Source organism: Euleptes europaea, chromosome 16 (genome assembly GCF_029931775.1).
Source record: "Euleptes europaea isolate rEulEur1 chromosome 16, rEulEur1.hap1, whole genome shotgun sequence".
Lineage (NCBI taxonomy): Eukaryota > Metazoa > Chordata > Lepidosauria > Squamata > Sphaerodactylidae > Euleptes > Euleptes europaea.
The window spans coordinates 34,841,217-34,856,806 of record NC_079327.1 but is presented as its reverse complement, the minus strand read 5'-3'; the positions used below and the strand labels follow the sequence as shown (position 1 = coordinate 34,856,806).

Here is a 15,590-nt window from a genome sequence, read left to right as displayed (position 1 = left end):
ATGAGGGTTGTCCTTGGCCAAATATGCTACTGACTCTAAGTGATTCCCACGAAATTGCCTTCTCTGAAAAGTGTTACAAGATGATGGACAGCGAAATGAGAAGTGTGCCTATGGTGCCTGACCTGTGGTGGCTGCCTTGCGCGTCCAACTTTTCAAGAGATTAGTATCCATGAGTGGACTGCATTGAAGACCGAACCCAAAAACCTGCTACCGAGCACTCACGCTTGAAAGATTTTGCACATCCACTTGCATGCATGCAACCAAAATCCGGGCCTGCAATGTTGTGGATCCTGGCCAGAACAGCCCAACGCTGATGAACTCTGAAATAATTTACATTAACCTTTCTGCAATTGCAGAGTCAACAGTCCCCACGTATTTGCATGACTGTACATTCAAAGTATAAAAAACTGCAGATATGCAATATGCCCAAACAGTTAAAAAATATACCCTATTTCATTGTAAACTATCAATGCAAGATACTTAGCAGCACAGAAGTTCCATGTCTTCCATTTTCCTACAAAGGTTTGTGTCTGCTGCTCTTGATTTAGCTGTCAGAAACATCTGAGGTTACATGTAGAAACAATCAAGGCAATAATATTTGTACATATCGTTACACATGCAAAAACGTCCTGAAGAATATTGCCCAAAAGTTGAAAAAAGTCTTGGAACCTCAAATTCTCCTTGGTAGCATTTGTTTTTGCAAGTATGGCTCACACTTGATGTGGAAGTCCTTCCATTTATTTTGAAGTAGCAGCACCTTTAATAACAGGTTCCCTGTTCAAATACGTGGCCCAATAGACTAAGTTAAAAGTTCCAAACAAGACAGGGAACACTATTCGGGACATCTTGTCGATTTTACTGATGCTGTTATAGGTCTTTTTGTTTTCAGTCGGTTTCTCAACAGGTTTTACTGGAACGGAAGAGGAGTTGGAGATAACGGAAGGGGTGGAGTCCTTTGGTATGTTTAATGTGGGTGTCATTCTTCCAGAGGCATAAGCATTAGTGGTTTTGTTTGCCAATAATTCACGCTCTTTTTTCTGTAAGACAGCAGAAAAGCAAAGCATGGTGAAAAAATATGTTTCATAAATGGAAAAGATAGGGGTTCTGCACAGAATAACTGCAAAACGCGGGTCAGAACTGCGTGGTACATGTACTTTTGTAATCATTTTACTCAGTGTTTTTCTGGGGGGGGGGACAATAGCTATGTAGCCTTAGGGGCTTCAGTATAAAAGGAAAGGCTGGCATGGGTGGGGCAAAAAGGGCTATTTTACTCTTTTCCTTCATGCCTTCTTCCTGTCCAGAATCATTGGTAGTTCCCCCCCCCCCAAATAAGGAAAAGGCTGGGGTGAAAAATGGTACAAAGAAAAATACTTAAATAGTCTTTCTTATTCCACTTTAAATTGAAGCCCCAGGTGTTATGTGATATTAAAAAAAATTGACTGGATCTACATACAATGATGTACTTCCACCCACACATAACTTGCATGTTCACACTGCTGTAGCTATTAATATGAATAAGAAGTACTATATGGGGTAACATTTCCCATTCTTTTCGGCAAGTGATTATTGTAATATCTTTAAGGACACTCCAATTTATTTATCAAGTATAACTGCCCATTCCTGACCTTTCGGCGGCCGGGGACGGCGTGGTCGAGGCGGCACCACGGCTTCTCCAAAGCTGTTTCCCAGCTGCCAAAAGGCTTTTTATTTTTTAAATGGGGTTTTCTGCCCCATTGAGAACAGTGAGGCTGTGCCTGCAAAAAAGCAAGCGCAGCAACGCCGTGGTCCCCGCCAGCATGCTGGGCCAAAAGGGGACCGGAAGCTGCCTATTGGCAGCTTCGCCTCCCCCCCAGCACACTTAAGGAACACTCCTTGGGATGCTGGTGTGGGGCTTTGCGTTGGTGGGATGCCAGAGACTGGCCTCTAGGCCTCCCCGCTGGTATTGGGGCCACTCTGCGCGGCGTAAGTGGCACGGGCACCAGCGCAGGGGCCCCCAACACAGGCGCAGCTCCTTCCTGGCCTCCAAAGGTCTTTTGTCCTTGAGGCTCAGGAACGGGCTGTTAACACAGAGATCTCAAACGTGGTTTTATATCTATCCATTCTAAAAATCAGACATAAATAGTATCAGTATGTTAATAAATATCTCTAGTTGTGAAAACAACACATCTTCAAAATAATAACTTCTTGGTTAGTTATTGTTTGAGAAGCAAGGGGACAGGTTAGGGGTTAGGGGTTAGGGGTTGGGGTTAGGTAAGGATTCTAATCCTTGGTAGCAACTGTGATAATAGAACCAGAGGGAATGAAAGTGTATTTTCCTTTACTGTTTCCTTTACATATACCTTGAACTCACTCCCTGGACTCCTAGGAGATGACAGCTTTCTCCCTTTCTTCAAATTCCACTTTCAAAACCCTTCAGTTTACTGCTGTGCAGCTGAATTATATGGATATTTACTAGGGTTGCCAGCTCTGGGTTGGGAAATATCTGGAGATTTTTGAGGTGGAGCCTCAGGAAGGCAGGATTTGGAGAGGGAAGCCACTTCAATGGGGTATAATGCCACAGAGTTCACCTTCCAAAGCAACCATTTTATCCTGGTGAACTGATCTCTGTTGCCTGGAGGTCAGCTGTAATAGTGGAAGATCTCCAGCTACCCCACCTGAAGAATGGCAACCTTAATATTTACTCAGGCCCAGTAGGCTCAACAGGCCTTACTGCCAGAAGTGTGCTCAGAGAATTGCAGGCTTTTAGCCAAACAAAGTAAGAGGCTAGGAGATCCATAATTCAAGCAGTGTTTATGCTACACAGTAGCCCACTGATTCAATTAGGTGGAGAGGTTTAAGCGTTTCCCCCCATACCAGCTTCCTAATATCAAATGTGCCCTTGGAGTTTCTATATACCCTGTGACTTGCATTTTCCTCCAGTGAGCCAAACAGCAGCTTTGGGTGTTGCCAAGGCTGGGAAACTGTGTGGGCGAGTGAAAGGGTTAAACCCTCTTTGTCCCTGCACCACTGCTCCTGATTCAAATTGGGCTCCCTGTTATGGTTACCAACATCCAGGTGGGGCCTGGAGTTCTCCTGGACTTACAACGGCTCTCCAGGCTACAGAGATCAGTTCCCCTGGAAAAAACGGTAGCTTCAGAGGGTGGACTCTATGGTATCACATCCCTGCTGAGCTCCCTCTCCTCCCAAAATTCTGTCCTGGAAAGGGTTAAGTCCTGAAAAGCAAGGACCTGTCTTGCTCCTCTATATAAAAACCATTCAGTACACTCACAGTAGTATATAAATAATCATCCAGCATTCCTTGTTAAACACCTCTATTTTTTAGTTTGAACACCTGGAGTACAATTCACAATATCTATGATGTGTGATAAGTTATAATTTAAAAACAAAAAAAGGTCAGTGAACTAAAGAAGACCACAGGACTGGGACTCAGATTAGCATATAAATTACTACAGGTCTTGATCAATCTAATCCTCATCTCCAACATGAAGCGATGGATCTTTGCGATCCGCAAACAGTCATCTCCTGGCGATCCCTGGCCTGAAGAGTGTCCGGCTGTCCTCGACCAGGGCCAGGGCTTTCTTGGTCCCGGCTCCAGCCTAGTGGAACTCCCTTTCCATCAAAACTAGGGCCCTGCGGTATCTCAAACAATTCCACAGGACCTGCAAGATGGAGTTATTTCACCAGCCCTATGGTTGAGGACAGCCCTGACCTGGATGGCCCAGGCTAGCCTGATCTTGTCAGATCTCAGAAGCTAAGCAAGGTCAGCCCTGGTGAGTATTTGGATGGGAGACCACCAAGGAATACCAGGGTTGCTGTGCAGAGGAAGGCACTGGCAAACCACCTCTGCTAGTCTCTTGCCATGAAAACCCCAAAAGGGGTTGCCATAAGTCGGCTGCAACTTGAAGGCACCTTACACACACACATGGCTGAGGACAGCTATGGTTTTGTCATCTGTGCTGGCCTCCCTACCCTTCCCCTATGCTATTGAAACTATGGGGACCCTGGTTGCTGCAGGCTCTGCTGTGACGCCTATATATTTCTTTGAGCGCCATCTGTTGTTTTAACTGTATTTTAATTAACTTATTTATTATTACTATTGTAAGTAGTCTGTAGAGATTATATTATATGTATCTCGTTTTATTGTATCTGTTATATGATGTGAGCCGCCCTGAGCCCGGCCTTTGGCTGGGGAGTGAGGGCGGGATACAAAACTAATAAAATAAATAATCCTAATAAAGAAAGCATAGCCTCTTGTGATGTTACTTCTTTCAGGACAACTGTCAAAATACTAATATCCCAATACTGGCACAAAGGGATCATTGTGTCCTCAGATTCCCAGTTCTTTTTTTAAAAAAAACCTTGATATATGGTTTTTGCTGGGTGTAACTGATTTCCTTTATGGGAGAAAATAATTTCCCCCTTTTCTTTCCATCCCCAGCCCCCACCCCTTCCCAGATTATTTGTGGTTACATCAAAAATAGTAAAACCATAAGCCTTGATCTCACAGCTTTGTAAGTAACTTCTGATAGGTTCACTGTGCCAGTGAAATCAGTGAGATTAGTCACTGAACGTAAAGGTATTTAATTGGTTCTATCGAAGTATTAAACATCGGGGCAACTCAAACCTGGTGGATGGGTAGAGTCGTTTCCTGCCAAGGGGGCTCCCATGGGAGAACCATTTAGTACTTTGTGCCCACTGGTTGAAATCCAGAGCCAAACACTTTCACGGGGTTTTCAACTGCACCACCCCCACAAAAAAAATCAGGTTAAGTATTCTAGCTTTTCGAAGAGATGAATAAAACAACCACCTTCATTTTTGCAGCTTCCTGAGCTTTCTTGCCATCCCAGGCCCAGCTTCTCTTTGTGAAATAGTTGACTGTGGCAAATTCAATCAGTGCCGAAAACACAAAAGCATAGCACACTGCTATAAACCAGTCCATTGCAGTAGCATAGGCCACTTTTGGTAGAGAGTTGCGAGCACTGATACTTAAAGTAGTCATTGTGAGGACTGTAGTGACACCTTGAAAAAAGGGAGAAAAAGGAAAAAAACAGTGCTTAGATTTCCTCATAAAATGAGAGTCTGAAAGACTTCTTGATATGAAGCACTCCTTAGGCACAACACACAGGAAGCTTCCCAAATGTGATATCACATTAAAATATGTGTGCTGCTAAAGGCAAAGGAATTATAAATTAGAATGAGGAAACAAAAATATTGTCAAAAATAAGGGGGAAAATCAGTGAAGGTTTGTGAAGACCATAAAGATATTGCCCTGACCTGGATGGCCCAGGCTAGCCTGATCTCAACAGATCTCAGAAGCTAAGCAGGGTCAGCCCTGGTTAATACTTGGGTGGGAAACCACCAAGCAAGTCCAGGGTTAATATACAGAGGAAGGCACTGGCAAACCACCTCTGTTAGTCTGTTGCCTTGGAAACCCTACAGGGTTGCCATAAGTCAGCTGCTACTTGATGGCACTTTCAACTACCATGAAGGTATTATCATAACCACAATATAATCTGCAGTGGGAAATGGTCTCCACAATTATATTTTCCAAAGATGATGCCGACGGCAATGATAACAACAATTTTTAATATTACACAACAGCAGTACTCGCAGGGCTGAACTAGTCGTTATCTTGGCCTCTGCAAAGCCATATTTGTAGAGGATCAGTGTGCAGGCTGGGTGCTCACTTAACCCTCCCCATTCCTGTCGATTCTCTTTTGTAAATCCCCCCACCCCAGCAGGTTTCCCCCCCACCAGATAGGCTTTCTGGCTAAGAAAAAAGTCAGTTAAAAACTTCCAGAGCAGCATGTGCAGAGGAGACTCAGTGGTCTTGGGAAAGGTTAAGAACCCCTTCCCGTCCTTCCATCCATCCCTGCCCCAGTGCCCAGTGTGAGCATGGTGAGAGACTGGTGACCCTGAGACAACCGGGTACTTAAAAAAAAAAGCCTGGTAATGAAATACTTACCAAAGACTGTTCTTGCAGGGACCGATTCTCTGTTTAACCAAAACGATACTTGGGATAAGATCACAGTCATAATGCATGGAAGGTAAGTCTGGATGACAAAATAGCCAATCTTTCTTTTCAGCTGAAAGTGTGCGGTCATTATAGTGTATTCACCTAAGATGGGGGTGGGGAGAGAGAGAGAGAGAGAGAGAAAGACACTGTATGAATAAAAGTCAGAAGGCCACCAGTTATATAGCTGCTGTCTGGGGTGGGCCAGCAGATGGCTGCATTGATGGCCTTTAATTGATGGCAGTTGATGGCATGCCACTGGCTGGTGAGTGAAGATTATTAAACAAAGTTCACAGCCACTTTTGCTCCCAAGAATTCAAGGCCCATCTCCTTTGCAACTTATGAAATACTTACCAAAATATTGGTACTGGGCTCTGATAACCCACAATTCATACCACAAACAAATGTCACTTGATACCTTTAACTGGGCCCAGCCCAAATAGCAGAGCTTTTCAGGTTCTCAAAAACTCCTCATCCAGCTGCGTTTTTAAAAGGGAGAGGGGACAGTATTGTGGTCATAATGTAATTCACACAAGCACACACCCTCTGCAAGTGCTATTCATTTATAGTCTTTACCTTAAAGCATTCTAATAAATAAAATAAAGGTTTTAAAGTTTCACAAGGATGGCACAAACATGGACATGCGCGTGGAAAGGGGAGGCACCGTGTTGCTCACGTCCATTAGAGGAACAGGCAATAACCAAATGTGTGTGTGTGTAAAGTGCCGTCAAGTCGCAGCCGATTTATGGCGACCCCTTTTGGGGGTTTTCATGGCAAGAGACTAACAGAGGTGGTTTGCCAGTACCTTCCTCTGCACAGCAACCCTGGTATTCCTTGGTGGTCTCCCATCCAAATACTCACCAGGGCTGACCCTGTTTAGCTTCTGAGATTTGATGGGATCAGGCAAGCCTGGGCCATCCAGGTCAGGGCAATAACCAAATAGGCCTCAAAAACTCTGCCCAGATCCCACTCGAAGCAATTGCATCAGCAGCAGCTAAGCGTTACATGGCAGGAATCTTTTGTATTGTCAGAGATGTTGTTTTGCTTAGGAAGTGTAGAATATACCATTCAAAAGAACAGGAACACTAAATCAAGGCAAGATCTCCTGCAAAACTGCATGCGTATTTTAAGAATCTTGACAAGCTCAGTTCTTGGGACCCTAGGCTGCATATTCATTTCATTCTCCCTTTTATGAGAGAGTCTCTTATATGGAAGAGCAGGCTGTCAAAGCAAGACCAGGAAAGGGCAAATCCAACATACGGGAGGGCTCTGAAGTATACATGAAAAGGTGGTGTGTGTTTTTGAAAAGAGATGCCTGACTTCCACCCCCAAATGGGGAAGAGGAAGGGAAGAAACTGAATCCAGTTCCCACCTTTAGCAGCTTGCTTGTGCAGGCCATCTCCTAGTTAGAGCATAGGGGCTGCAGCAGATTGTCTCCAAATACAGAGATCCCACAGGGAAGCAGCTGTCCGTGCGATCCACATTTTGGGATGGATTATATTTATAGATATGTTTCCCTAATGGGAATCCATAGTAGCATACAACATTCTCCCTTTCTCCATTTTATCTTTGCAACAACAATTGTGTGAGGTAGGATAAGCTAAGTGAGAATGACCGGCCCCAGGTCATCCAGTGATAGAATTACCAACCTCCAGGTGGTGGCTGTAGATCTCCTGGGATTACAATTGATCTCCAAGCAACAGAGATAAGTTCACCTGGAGAAAATGGCTACTTTGGAAGGTGGACTCTATAGCATTATGCCCCACTAAAGTCCCTCTCCTCTCCATACCCTACCCTCCTTGGGATCCATCCCCAAAATATCCAGGTATTTCCCAACCTAGAGTTGGCAACCCTACCCAGTGAGCTTCCATAGTAGAGTGGGGATTTGAACCTGGGATTTCCAGGTCCGCGTCTGATACTTTAACCTCTACATCATGCTGGATAGAGAGCACTTGTACTCAGGTGAACTTTGGGATGAAGAATCATCTGCACCTGGTTCTTGATAAAGCATGTGGAGACGTGCTTTAGTAAGATCTCTTTTGCTATATGAAGGTGAGGATAAACTGAAATGGGATTCAACAACAACAACAAAACCACAACATGAGCAAAAATACAATATAAAAACTGGTTAGGATCTACGCTTGTTATTTTAATATTCCACAACCGTAAAAGGAAAGAATGTCTTAGAAATCCATTCACAAGTAACCCCGATTACAGGCCCCTTGCAAGCTTGATGAAGTCCTGAAAATCCATAGCTGACTGATGCTTTCCCTGTATAAAATCGGATTTTTGCATTTTGCTAATCCCTGGTTACAATCTGTATCCTGCTCTTTGTGATCCACCCTGCAATCAGAATCCAGCCAGCCCAGCTGTGGCCTGGGATATTAGCAAAAAAGAGGGGGGAGGGAATCTTGACGTTGTAAATTCAGCCTTTTATTAGCTTAAATCTTAGGCAACGACAGGAGAGGCATATCCTGGACACAAACTTTGGGACTCCTCCTGAGTGTCTGGTGCTTTCTTGGGACCAGGCATACAAGCAGCCTTTGTTAGCAAGAACTAAGCCCCGGACAAGCGCCTGAGGCTGACACCCTGGAGAACCCACTGCTTGCTTTGGACGGTCATCACCTGGGCACGATTCTAGGCGATGCCTCAGCACCCTGTCTGGATCTTTCTCTTGATAGTATTGGATGCAAGGGGAGAGCTGCCATTCATTGCCGAAAACAATGCTGCCATGATGGTAAACTGGTAAGGAACTCCGCGGGCTTTTTCTTTACCTGTGAGGGGGCTCTTTGCTCTTAGCATAACTGACTTTTGGAATACGCCCACCGCCATCCCCCAGAATTAACAGCAGCTTTTGACTTCTTGAGTTTGCTGGGAAAACATAGTTACAGAGAAAAGAAATCTCCGTGTAATCTTAGCTCTGATTGTTTTGAGACAAGATACTTTTGGGTTGGTACCGTGTGCTGTAAAGTTGCCCCCCCCCCCAAAAAAAATTGGGGCGCATTTTAATGATTGTCCAACTTAAAAAAGAATCAGTTGAGCTCTCAGTGGGGTTGTTGCTTTAGAAGAACTGTTTGTTCCTGTACCGATTCAGCAGAGAAGACTTTAAGCACGGATATTCCTTAATCCTTTCAATTTGTGGGCAGTACGTGTGCGTGCGTGCACCTGTGTCTGTTAAAATCATTTAAATATCCCATCTATTGATATAATAAGAGGCAATTTGCACGCTTTCTCCCTGTAGTCACAAATTAGTCTGGAAGCCTGCTGTTTTTAGCTGGCAGCATCTGCCAGAAACTGAAAATAGGCACAGGCTTTTCTCCAGCGGCTTTCTCCATATCAGCATTCCCATGCCGTCCACAGAGAAAGGCACAGTGTGATGCTACCTTTTTTCCCCCAGGCGAGATGCTCAGTTTCTAATTACTGCAGACCTCTGATTCGGCATCTTTGCAGAATCAAGGGAAGTGTATTATGTAACCTGTTGAGGCCTCTCTCGGCAGCCCCACGTGACTCTTCAGCCTGAGCCAGTCCCTTTCCCCCCTCTCCTCCCCTTCCTCTCCCACGCAGGCTCCCACCAATCCCAGCACAACGTTACTCTGACATCGAAGCCTTAACCAGGAGGGGTTCACGTGGGCGGCTGGGCCAGGATTAAAGCTTCTTTGGGCTCCCTAATGCTGCCACATCTGGCGCCTCCACTGACGGTTAAGAAGGAAATGGGAATCCTTAGGGTTAGCACCGCCCTTCCAGCCACGTGGCTCTTCACACACGCTGCAAAGCTGCGCAACAGATGCCACCTTTCCTCCTCCCCTCCCCTCCATGGTCCCCAACGCTTTCATCAAAGAAATCATTGTAAAGATCTGATCAAGTGTGTAGGCAGCTCTTTGCCTTCCTGGCTGGAGAAAGCAGATCCTGCAAGTGAGGGAGCTGGCATGGCATGTCCCCAATTCCTCTTAAGGAGCAGTACTTTCCCCAGGATCTCTCTTAAGCATAGGTAGTAGGATTGCTATCTCCCCCCCCCACCCCAACAGGAGTCCAGGTTCTGGAACACATGTACAACAGGCTGAAATTCAGCAACTTTGCCGCTACTCTGGGTAAGCTTCTTCTTAAAGGCTCTCTGTGCAAAGGCCGGTGTCTTTGATAGGCAGCTTCCCTTTCTTTCAGTGGGAAAAGTTGTTTGAATCAAATCCCTGGACCCCGCAGAGAGCATCTGTGCTACACATTCCTTCAGGCGCCTAGTGGAAGAAAGGAGGATCATGCCCGTATTACACAGCTGGCCCAGTCATTGTATGTACTGAGCCTACCACCACCTGATCCCTCAATCAACTGGGGCATGTTCGCAGAATCACTGCTTGAGTGGTAATGCAAAAATGAGCCATGTCATGTCACCTTTTTTAATAGTGCAATGCTTTTCAGTGACATTTGCTCAGCTGCAAGTCAGGTGCTGAGGCTGAGGAAGGCCGGTTGCCCTCTTTCTATGCTTCTGGGCTTCCTGCAGGCATTCTGATCAACCACTTTGAGAGGCAGGATGCTAGAGGAGACTGCTGTTTTCATCTGATCTAACAGGGCTTTTAAAGCCAGCCATTACCAGAAATAAAAAGAGAGGAACTGGGAAATAACAATGAACTGTTTTGGACCCTGTGATCTGGTTATGGTTCTCCACTTTCTCCTCTCCCCAGCAATCCGCTTCCAACCCCCAGAAACTATGCTCTGGGGTTTGATGGATCTGTATGGATTTCATAACCATGCTGCAGTGAAAAAGGGGGAAGGGGGCATCAGCAGAACTTTGCTTCCATCAGCAGAACTTTGCTGTCTGAAGAGAGAGGAGGAAGTGATTTTATCCCCTTCCTCACTGCAGCCCACCAACCCTTGTGGCTATTACTCCACGCAGGTCCCGCAACCACAGGAATCAATTTTCCTGGTGGCAGAACAGACGGCTAGGGGGATGAGAAAGCAGGGAAGATTGCAATCCTTTCACAAGCAAATCTCTGGATCTGCCCCAAAGTGTTCAATGACCCTGAAGTTGTTGTTTTTCCTCATTGGCTACTATAAAGGGTGGAAAAATCCTATACCCCTCACCGGTACTGGTACTGATGTTTTCAGTTCCTGCAATATGTCCTATCAAGTGATACTGGTTAAGCCTCGAACCATCTTCTGCAACCACCACAGATGTATCTGAGTTGTTAGTCCACACATAGATCACTTCGGAATTGGGATAAGCATCTGGTAAAAAGAGAGAAAGTGAATAGGTCAGAATTCATTCAACATTTTCAGCAGCGCTTAATCCGTCCCAGTGTTCTGCTCCTGACGTTTTTGTCAGTGTTTTGCACTGATGTCAACGACCTAACATTGGAGTAACTCGGCACAGTATTTAACTGTCAATATAGCTACCCGTGCTTGGCATTTGAGGATTTATCCTCAGTCCTAGAGAAGCAATGCTATCAAATGAAAATGAGCAGAATGAGTTTCCTTTAATATCAGGTGAGCAAAAGTAGCTCTCACAGATCAGGAAGCAAAGAGAAGAACGTTTAGGGCAGAGGGGCAGAGTGCTTGCCCCAGAGCACCACTTGTTTGGGAAACCATTATTAATAGCAGCAGGCAATAAACATTGCTTTACAGTCCTTAATATAAATGTATAATCCTTGCTATTGTCTAGGTTTTGAGCTTCCTAATAATATGTCCATATTGCATTGTTTCTTCAGCACTGTGAGGCAAATGACTATGGTATATTTTATAGATGGGAAAGCAGGACCAAGGTTGCTTCCATAAAGAAGTTTTGCTTCACTTTGGTATCCAAACTGCAGCTTGGTTTTTTGGAGCACCTACATGATGCCATCCCCGAGCTGTCTACTGTGTCTGGGTTTTCCCTTGCTTTGATGTGACCTTCCCAAACCTGGTCTGAGATAATCTTTTTGGAAAGATTGCTTTCCAAGCACATTGGCACCCTGTGTAGATGGGAAGATGCACATTTTTGAAGGTCCGGCCCACATTTGCTCCATTTTCCTGGCCTCAGCCTTCCCAACCACTATAACCCCCCCCACACACACACACACACACAAAATGGCACAGTGCAATAACTTTACCAAGATTTACTTCCACTATCTACTACCTCCCTTGAATTCCCAGGTTTTCTTTTTTTAAAGAAGGTATTTAGCTTTTGTGATAATATAAGGGGGAAGGTATACATAACCTTTATGTCTTAACAATGGAAAAAAGCTGGTCCTGCTCTTTTTAAAAAATTCAAAGGCACTAAGAGACATTGTAATAGGCCTAAATTAAATGCTGGAAGAATATCAAAGTATCAAGAAAAGAGATATTAACCAAAGAATTGCATGTAACTTCAAGCTGTAGAAAAGAATATCTACTCCTAAAAGAAACTAAAGAATAACCCGTAAGATCACATGGGCTGCTTTCATTTTAAGAGCTATTTCATTATATGACTTATTTAAGAGGCTACTTGATAATAAAAACTTCATTATCTTTAGATCTGTAGAAAAAGGGTAATCAGGTAAAAATTCAACAGTCTCACAATACCCTCTTTGTTGTCGTAACATTTTACCCAAATGTTCCAAATAAAAGATGTCCAATTATAATCCACACTGTCTCTACTAACTTGGTATTTCCAAACAGAGTATTTCCTACCTCCTGCTATTTTTTATTTAAAAATATATACAAAAGACATAAAGAAGTAACACAGTGTGTGACAGACAAAGTACTGACAAATTTCCTGGTTTTGCACAGGAGCTATCTTTCTCTCCCAATTTAATTATGTTTGTCTCCTTTAATGTTCTGTGGCCTGCATGCTAATTCCTAGACATAAGTACTAAATAGAATTACGAATGTTACCACTGGCCCTGAAGCAAAACAACGATGTAATAACAAGAGGGTTGCCAACCTCCAGGTAATAACAGAAGATCTCCTGCTATTATAACTGATCTCCAGCCGATAGAGATCAGTTCACCTGGAGAAAATGGCTGCTTTGGCCATTGGACTCTATGGGATTGAAGTCCCTCCCCTCCCCAAACCCTGCCCTCCTTAAGCTCCGCCCCTAAAATATCCTGCTGATGATGAAGAAAGACTTGGCAACTCTAAATAACAACGTTCTTGTATGCCTTAGCCATAGTATTGTGTGGCCTGGGTCTCCACTCCAGACGCAAGGAACAGATGTATGTAATAGTCTGTTAAAGGCTGTGATAGCAAAAGTAGCAAACATAACTGTTCAAGGCCATTTGATTCAGAAGAGGCTTGTTTGGCTTCAAACCAAGGATCTCAGGCTATATTATGCTAATCTGGAAGTCTCAATCGTTGGTTCGACAGCCATTGAAAGTGCACACCTTCCTTAGAAATAAAATAAGCACTGAGTGATGGGAGTCAAAGCAAATGTTATTCATTATTAAAATGAAGTGTTATCAGTATGCATATTTGGAGCATATCAAGTATTTCTCTAGCCTGCAGTTAAGGAAGATCAGATTTCCTTTCTTCTGTTCCTTTACTGTTCCAAGAATTTGATCTGTAAGTTCTACTTCTCCTTAAATCTGGTTTAATTAAGATAACCTCTAAATTTAATTATGGAACTGGAGAATCCATAGTTTACTGAAGCTTTGGGGGCCTTCAATTCCTATGTATTCCCCCCTCTCTATTACTGAAGTGCAAATGTGCATTGACAAAACACTACAAAAAGTATTATGTATGATCACATCAGAAGTCCATGTTGTTTTACCGATGGGCGCAGGTGTCTTTTGCAGCATTACAACAATAATTGTAACTGACTCATGGTGATCTAAGGACCACGGTGTTTTTCAAGGCAAGGGATGAGCAAGAGATGGTTTTCCCCCAATTGCCTGTGCATAGCAACCCTGGATTTCCTTGGTGGGCTCCCATTCAAATACTAACCAGGGCCGACCCTGCTTAGCTTCAGAGGAGACTGGGCTAGTCAGGGCTATTCAGGCTGCCACAGCATTATAACAAGCAAGCAAGGCTGATTTTTTACAATGTTGTATCTGTGGGCACATGAGACTCGCTAATGTAGAATGCAGGGAAAAAGATGAATGAAGTGAGAGCTTTGGCAAACTGCACATGTACACAACAGTTCAGAAATCAAAAATTGAACAATTCAAGATTGGCAATGGGTCATTTTCACTTTGGAAACAAGACTATGTAATTGGGAACTCCAAAAATCTGGATGAGGAGAAATTTGGAAGCATACCTCACTGCAGTCCACCTACACAAACCTCCTCTTGAATTATACACCTTGACACTACAGAAACGGTTTGCCACAGAAAGGCTTCATGCATAAATTTCATGCAGCGACTGCTCTTTGAATCATGCCCCTTACAAAAGCAAGCTCAATTAAAGTGTACACTTTTTAAAAGCATTCTGTACTTCAGTTCTCAACATATTTATTTGTGCACATTATATCACCATTAAATAATAAGGGACACCCCAATTGCAATTTGTTTTTTGGGGGGGAGGATGCAAAGAGAAGAGGCTCTGCAACTTTGTCACTTTTAGCCAACCCCCCCCCCCCCAAATAAAGACATAATTACCCTTACAGTTGTCTAGCTGTCAATAGAAAAGCATCTGGGGTATAAAACAATCCCAACAATCGATTGATATTTGCTACTGGGGAAAATTTCCATTCTGTTTTACTCCCACCTCAACAGGCACAGAAGCCCTGTTTGCACATTACAGGGAATGCATGGAAATCCTGCCTGTACCTATTCACAAGCTACAGTGAACACACAGCAAATGTGTGTACAGTTTACACTTGATTTTGCTTTATATGTGTGTTGAGTAATTCTCATGTTACGTTCAATGTACAGACAGCTGAATGTATGATTGAAACCCCATATAAATCCAGGTGCAGGTCCCCAGTTTCATTTGTAAAATGAACACACATTGACTCTTATAAACAGGTATACACACATGTCTTCAGTCTGTACATGGGTTCCCTATATCATGGGAACAAGGCTACAGAAGTGGCTCTAAAATGTTGTCCCTTTAGGACATTGTCACCAGCACATTAGTAAACAATGACTCTAAAGTAAGCCAATTTTTACTTACAGTTTTCTTTCTGTAAACGGCAAAGAACCCATAAGCAGAAAACAACCCTACAACTCATTAATTTTACAAATTTCAATGAGTTTCCAAAGTGTATTAAACCCCTCACACTCAAATAATACGATTAATGCTCAGCATTTATCTAGCACATTTCAAGTGTTCAAAGCACTTCACATACATTATCCCAGTAATCCTTACAATAAACCTCAAAAGTAGGGCAGCATTATTATGGAGATGGGGTACTTAGATTGAGAGACAGAGGCTTGACTATGGCCACCAAGTAAGCTTAAGGCTTAAGTGCGATTTGAACCAAAATATGCACAACTCTATTGTGCCCCCCCCCATACATAGCTGCATCTGTGTGGAAACCACTTGTCTGCAATGCAGTCTCATATGGCTGGGAGTGGCAAGCGAACAGTCCAACCACAGTAGTGGGACCAACTGCACAGAGTGCCCATTGTGAGGGAAAGATACAAGCCTCCCTCCGTGTACTTGTTTTTGTCACTCATACCCAGCAGGGCTG

At 43.8% G+C, this 15,590-nt stretch overlaps 2 protein-coding genes across 2 annotated transcripts in view; one reads left to right on the top strand and one right to left on the bottom strand.

Annotated features, from left to right (window-relative positions):
• Nucleotides 1-329: 329 nt before the first annotated feature.
• GABRA5 (gamma-aminobutyric acid type A receptor subunit alpha5) overlaps nt 330-15,590 on the bottom strand; it is a 71,872-nt gene continuing 56,611 nt past the window's right edge. Inside the window, exons 6-9 of the mRNA XM_056861730.1 lie at nt 11,087-11,230; nt 5,966-6,118; nt 4,808-5,019; nt 330-1,037 (exon numbers count right to left, since the gene is read on the bottom strand). Coding sequence (XP_056717708.1) covers nt 738-1,037; nt 4,808-5,019; nt 5,966-6,118; nt 11,087-11,230 — 809 coding nt within the window. The 3' untranslated portion in view covers nt 330-737. The remainder of the gene's footprint in view (nt 1,038-4,807; nt 5,020-5,965; nt 6,119-11,086; nt 11,231-15,590) is intronic.
• The window catches only part of GABRB3 (gamma-aminobutyric acid type A receptor subunit beta3), a 237,345-nt gene continuing 230,386 nt past the window's right edge, over nt 8,632-15,590 (top strand). Inside the window, exon 1 of the mRNA XM_056861728.1 lies at nt 8,632-8,758. Coding sequence (XP_056717706.1) covers nt 8,658-8,758 — 101 coding nt within the window. The 5' untranslated portion in view covers nt 8,632-8,657. The remainder of the gene's footprint in view (nt 8,759-15,590) is intronic.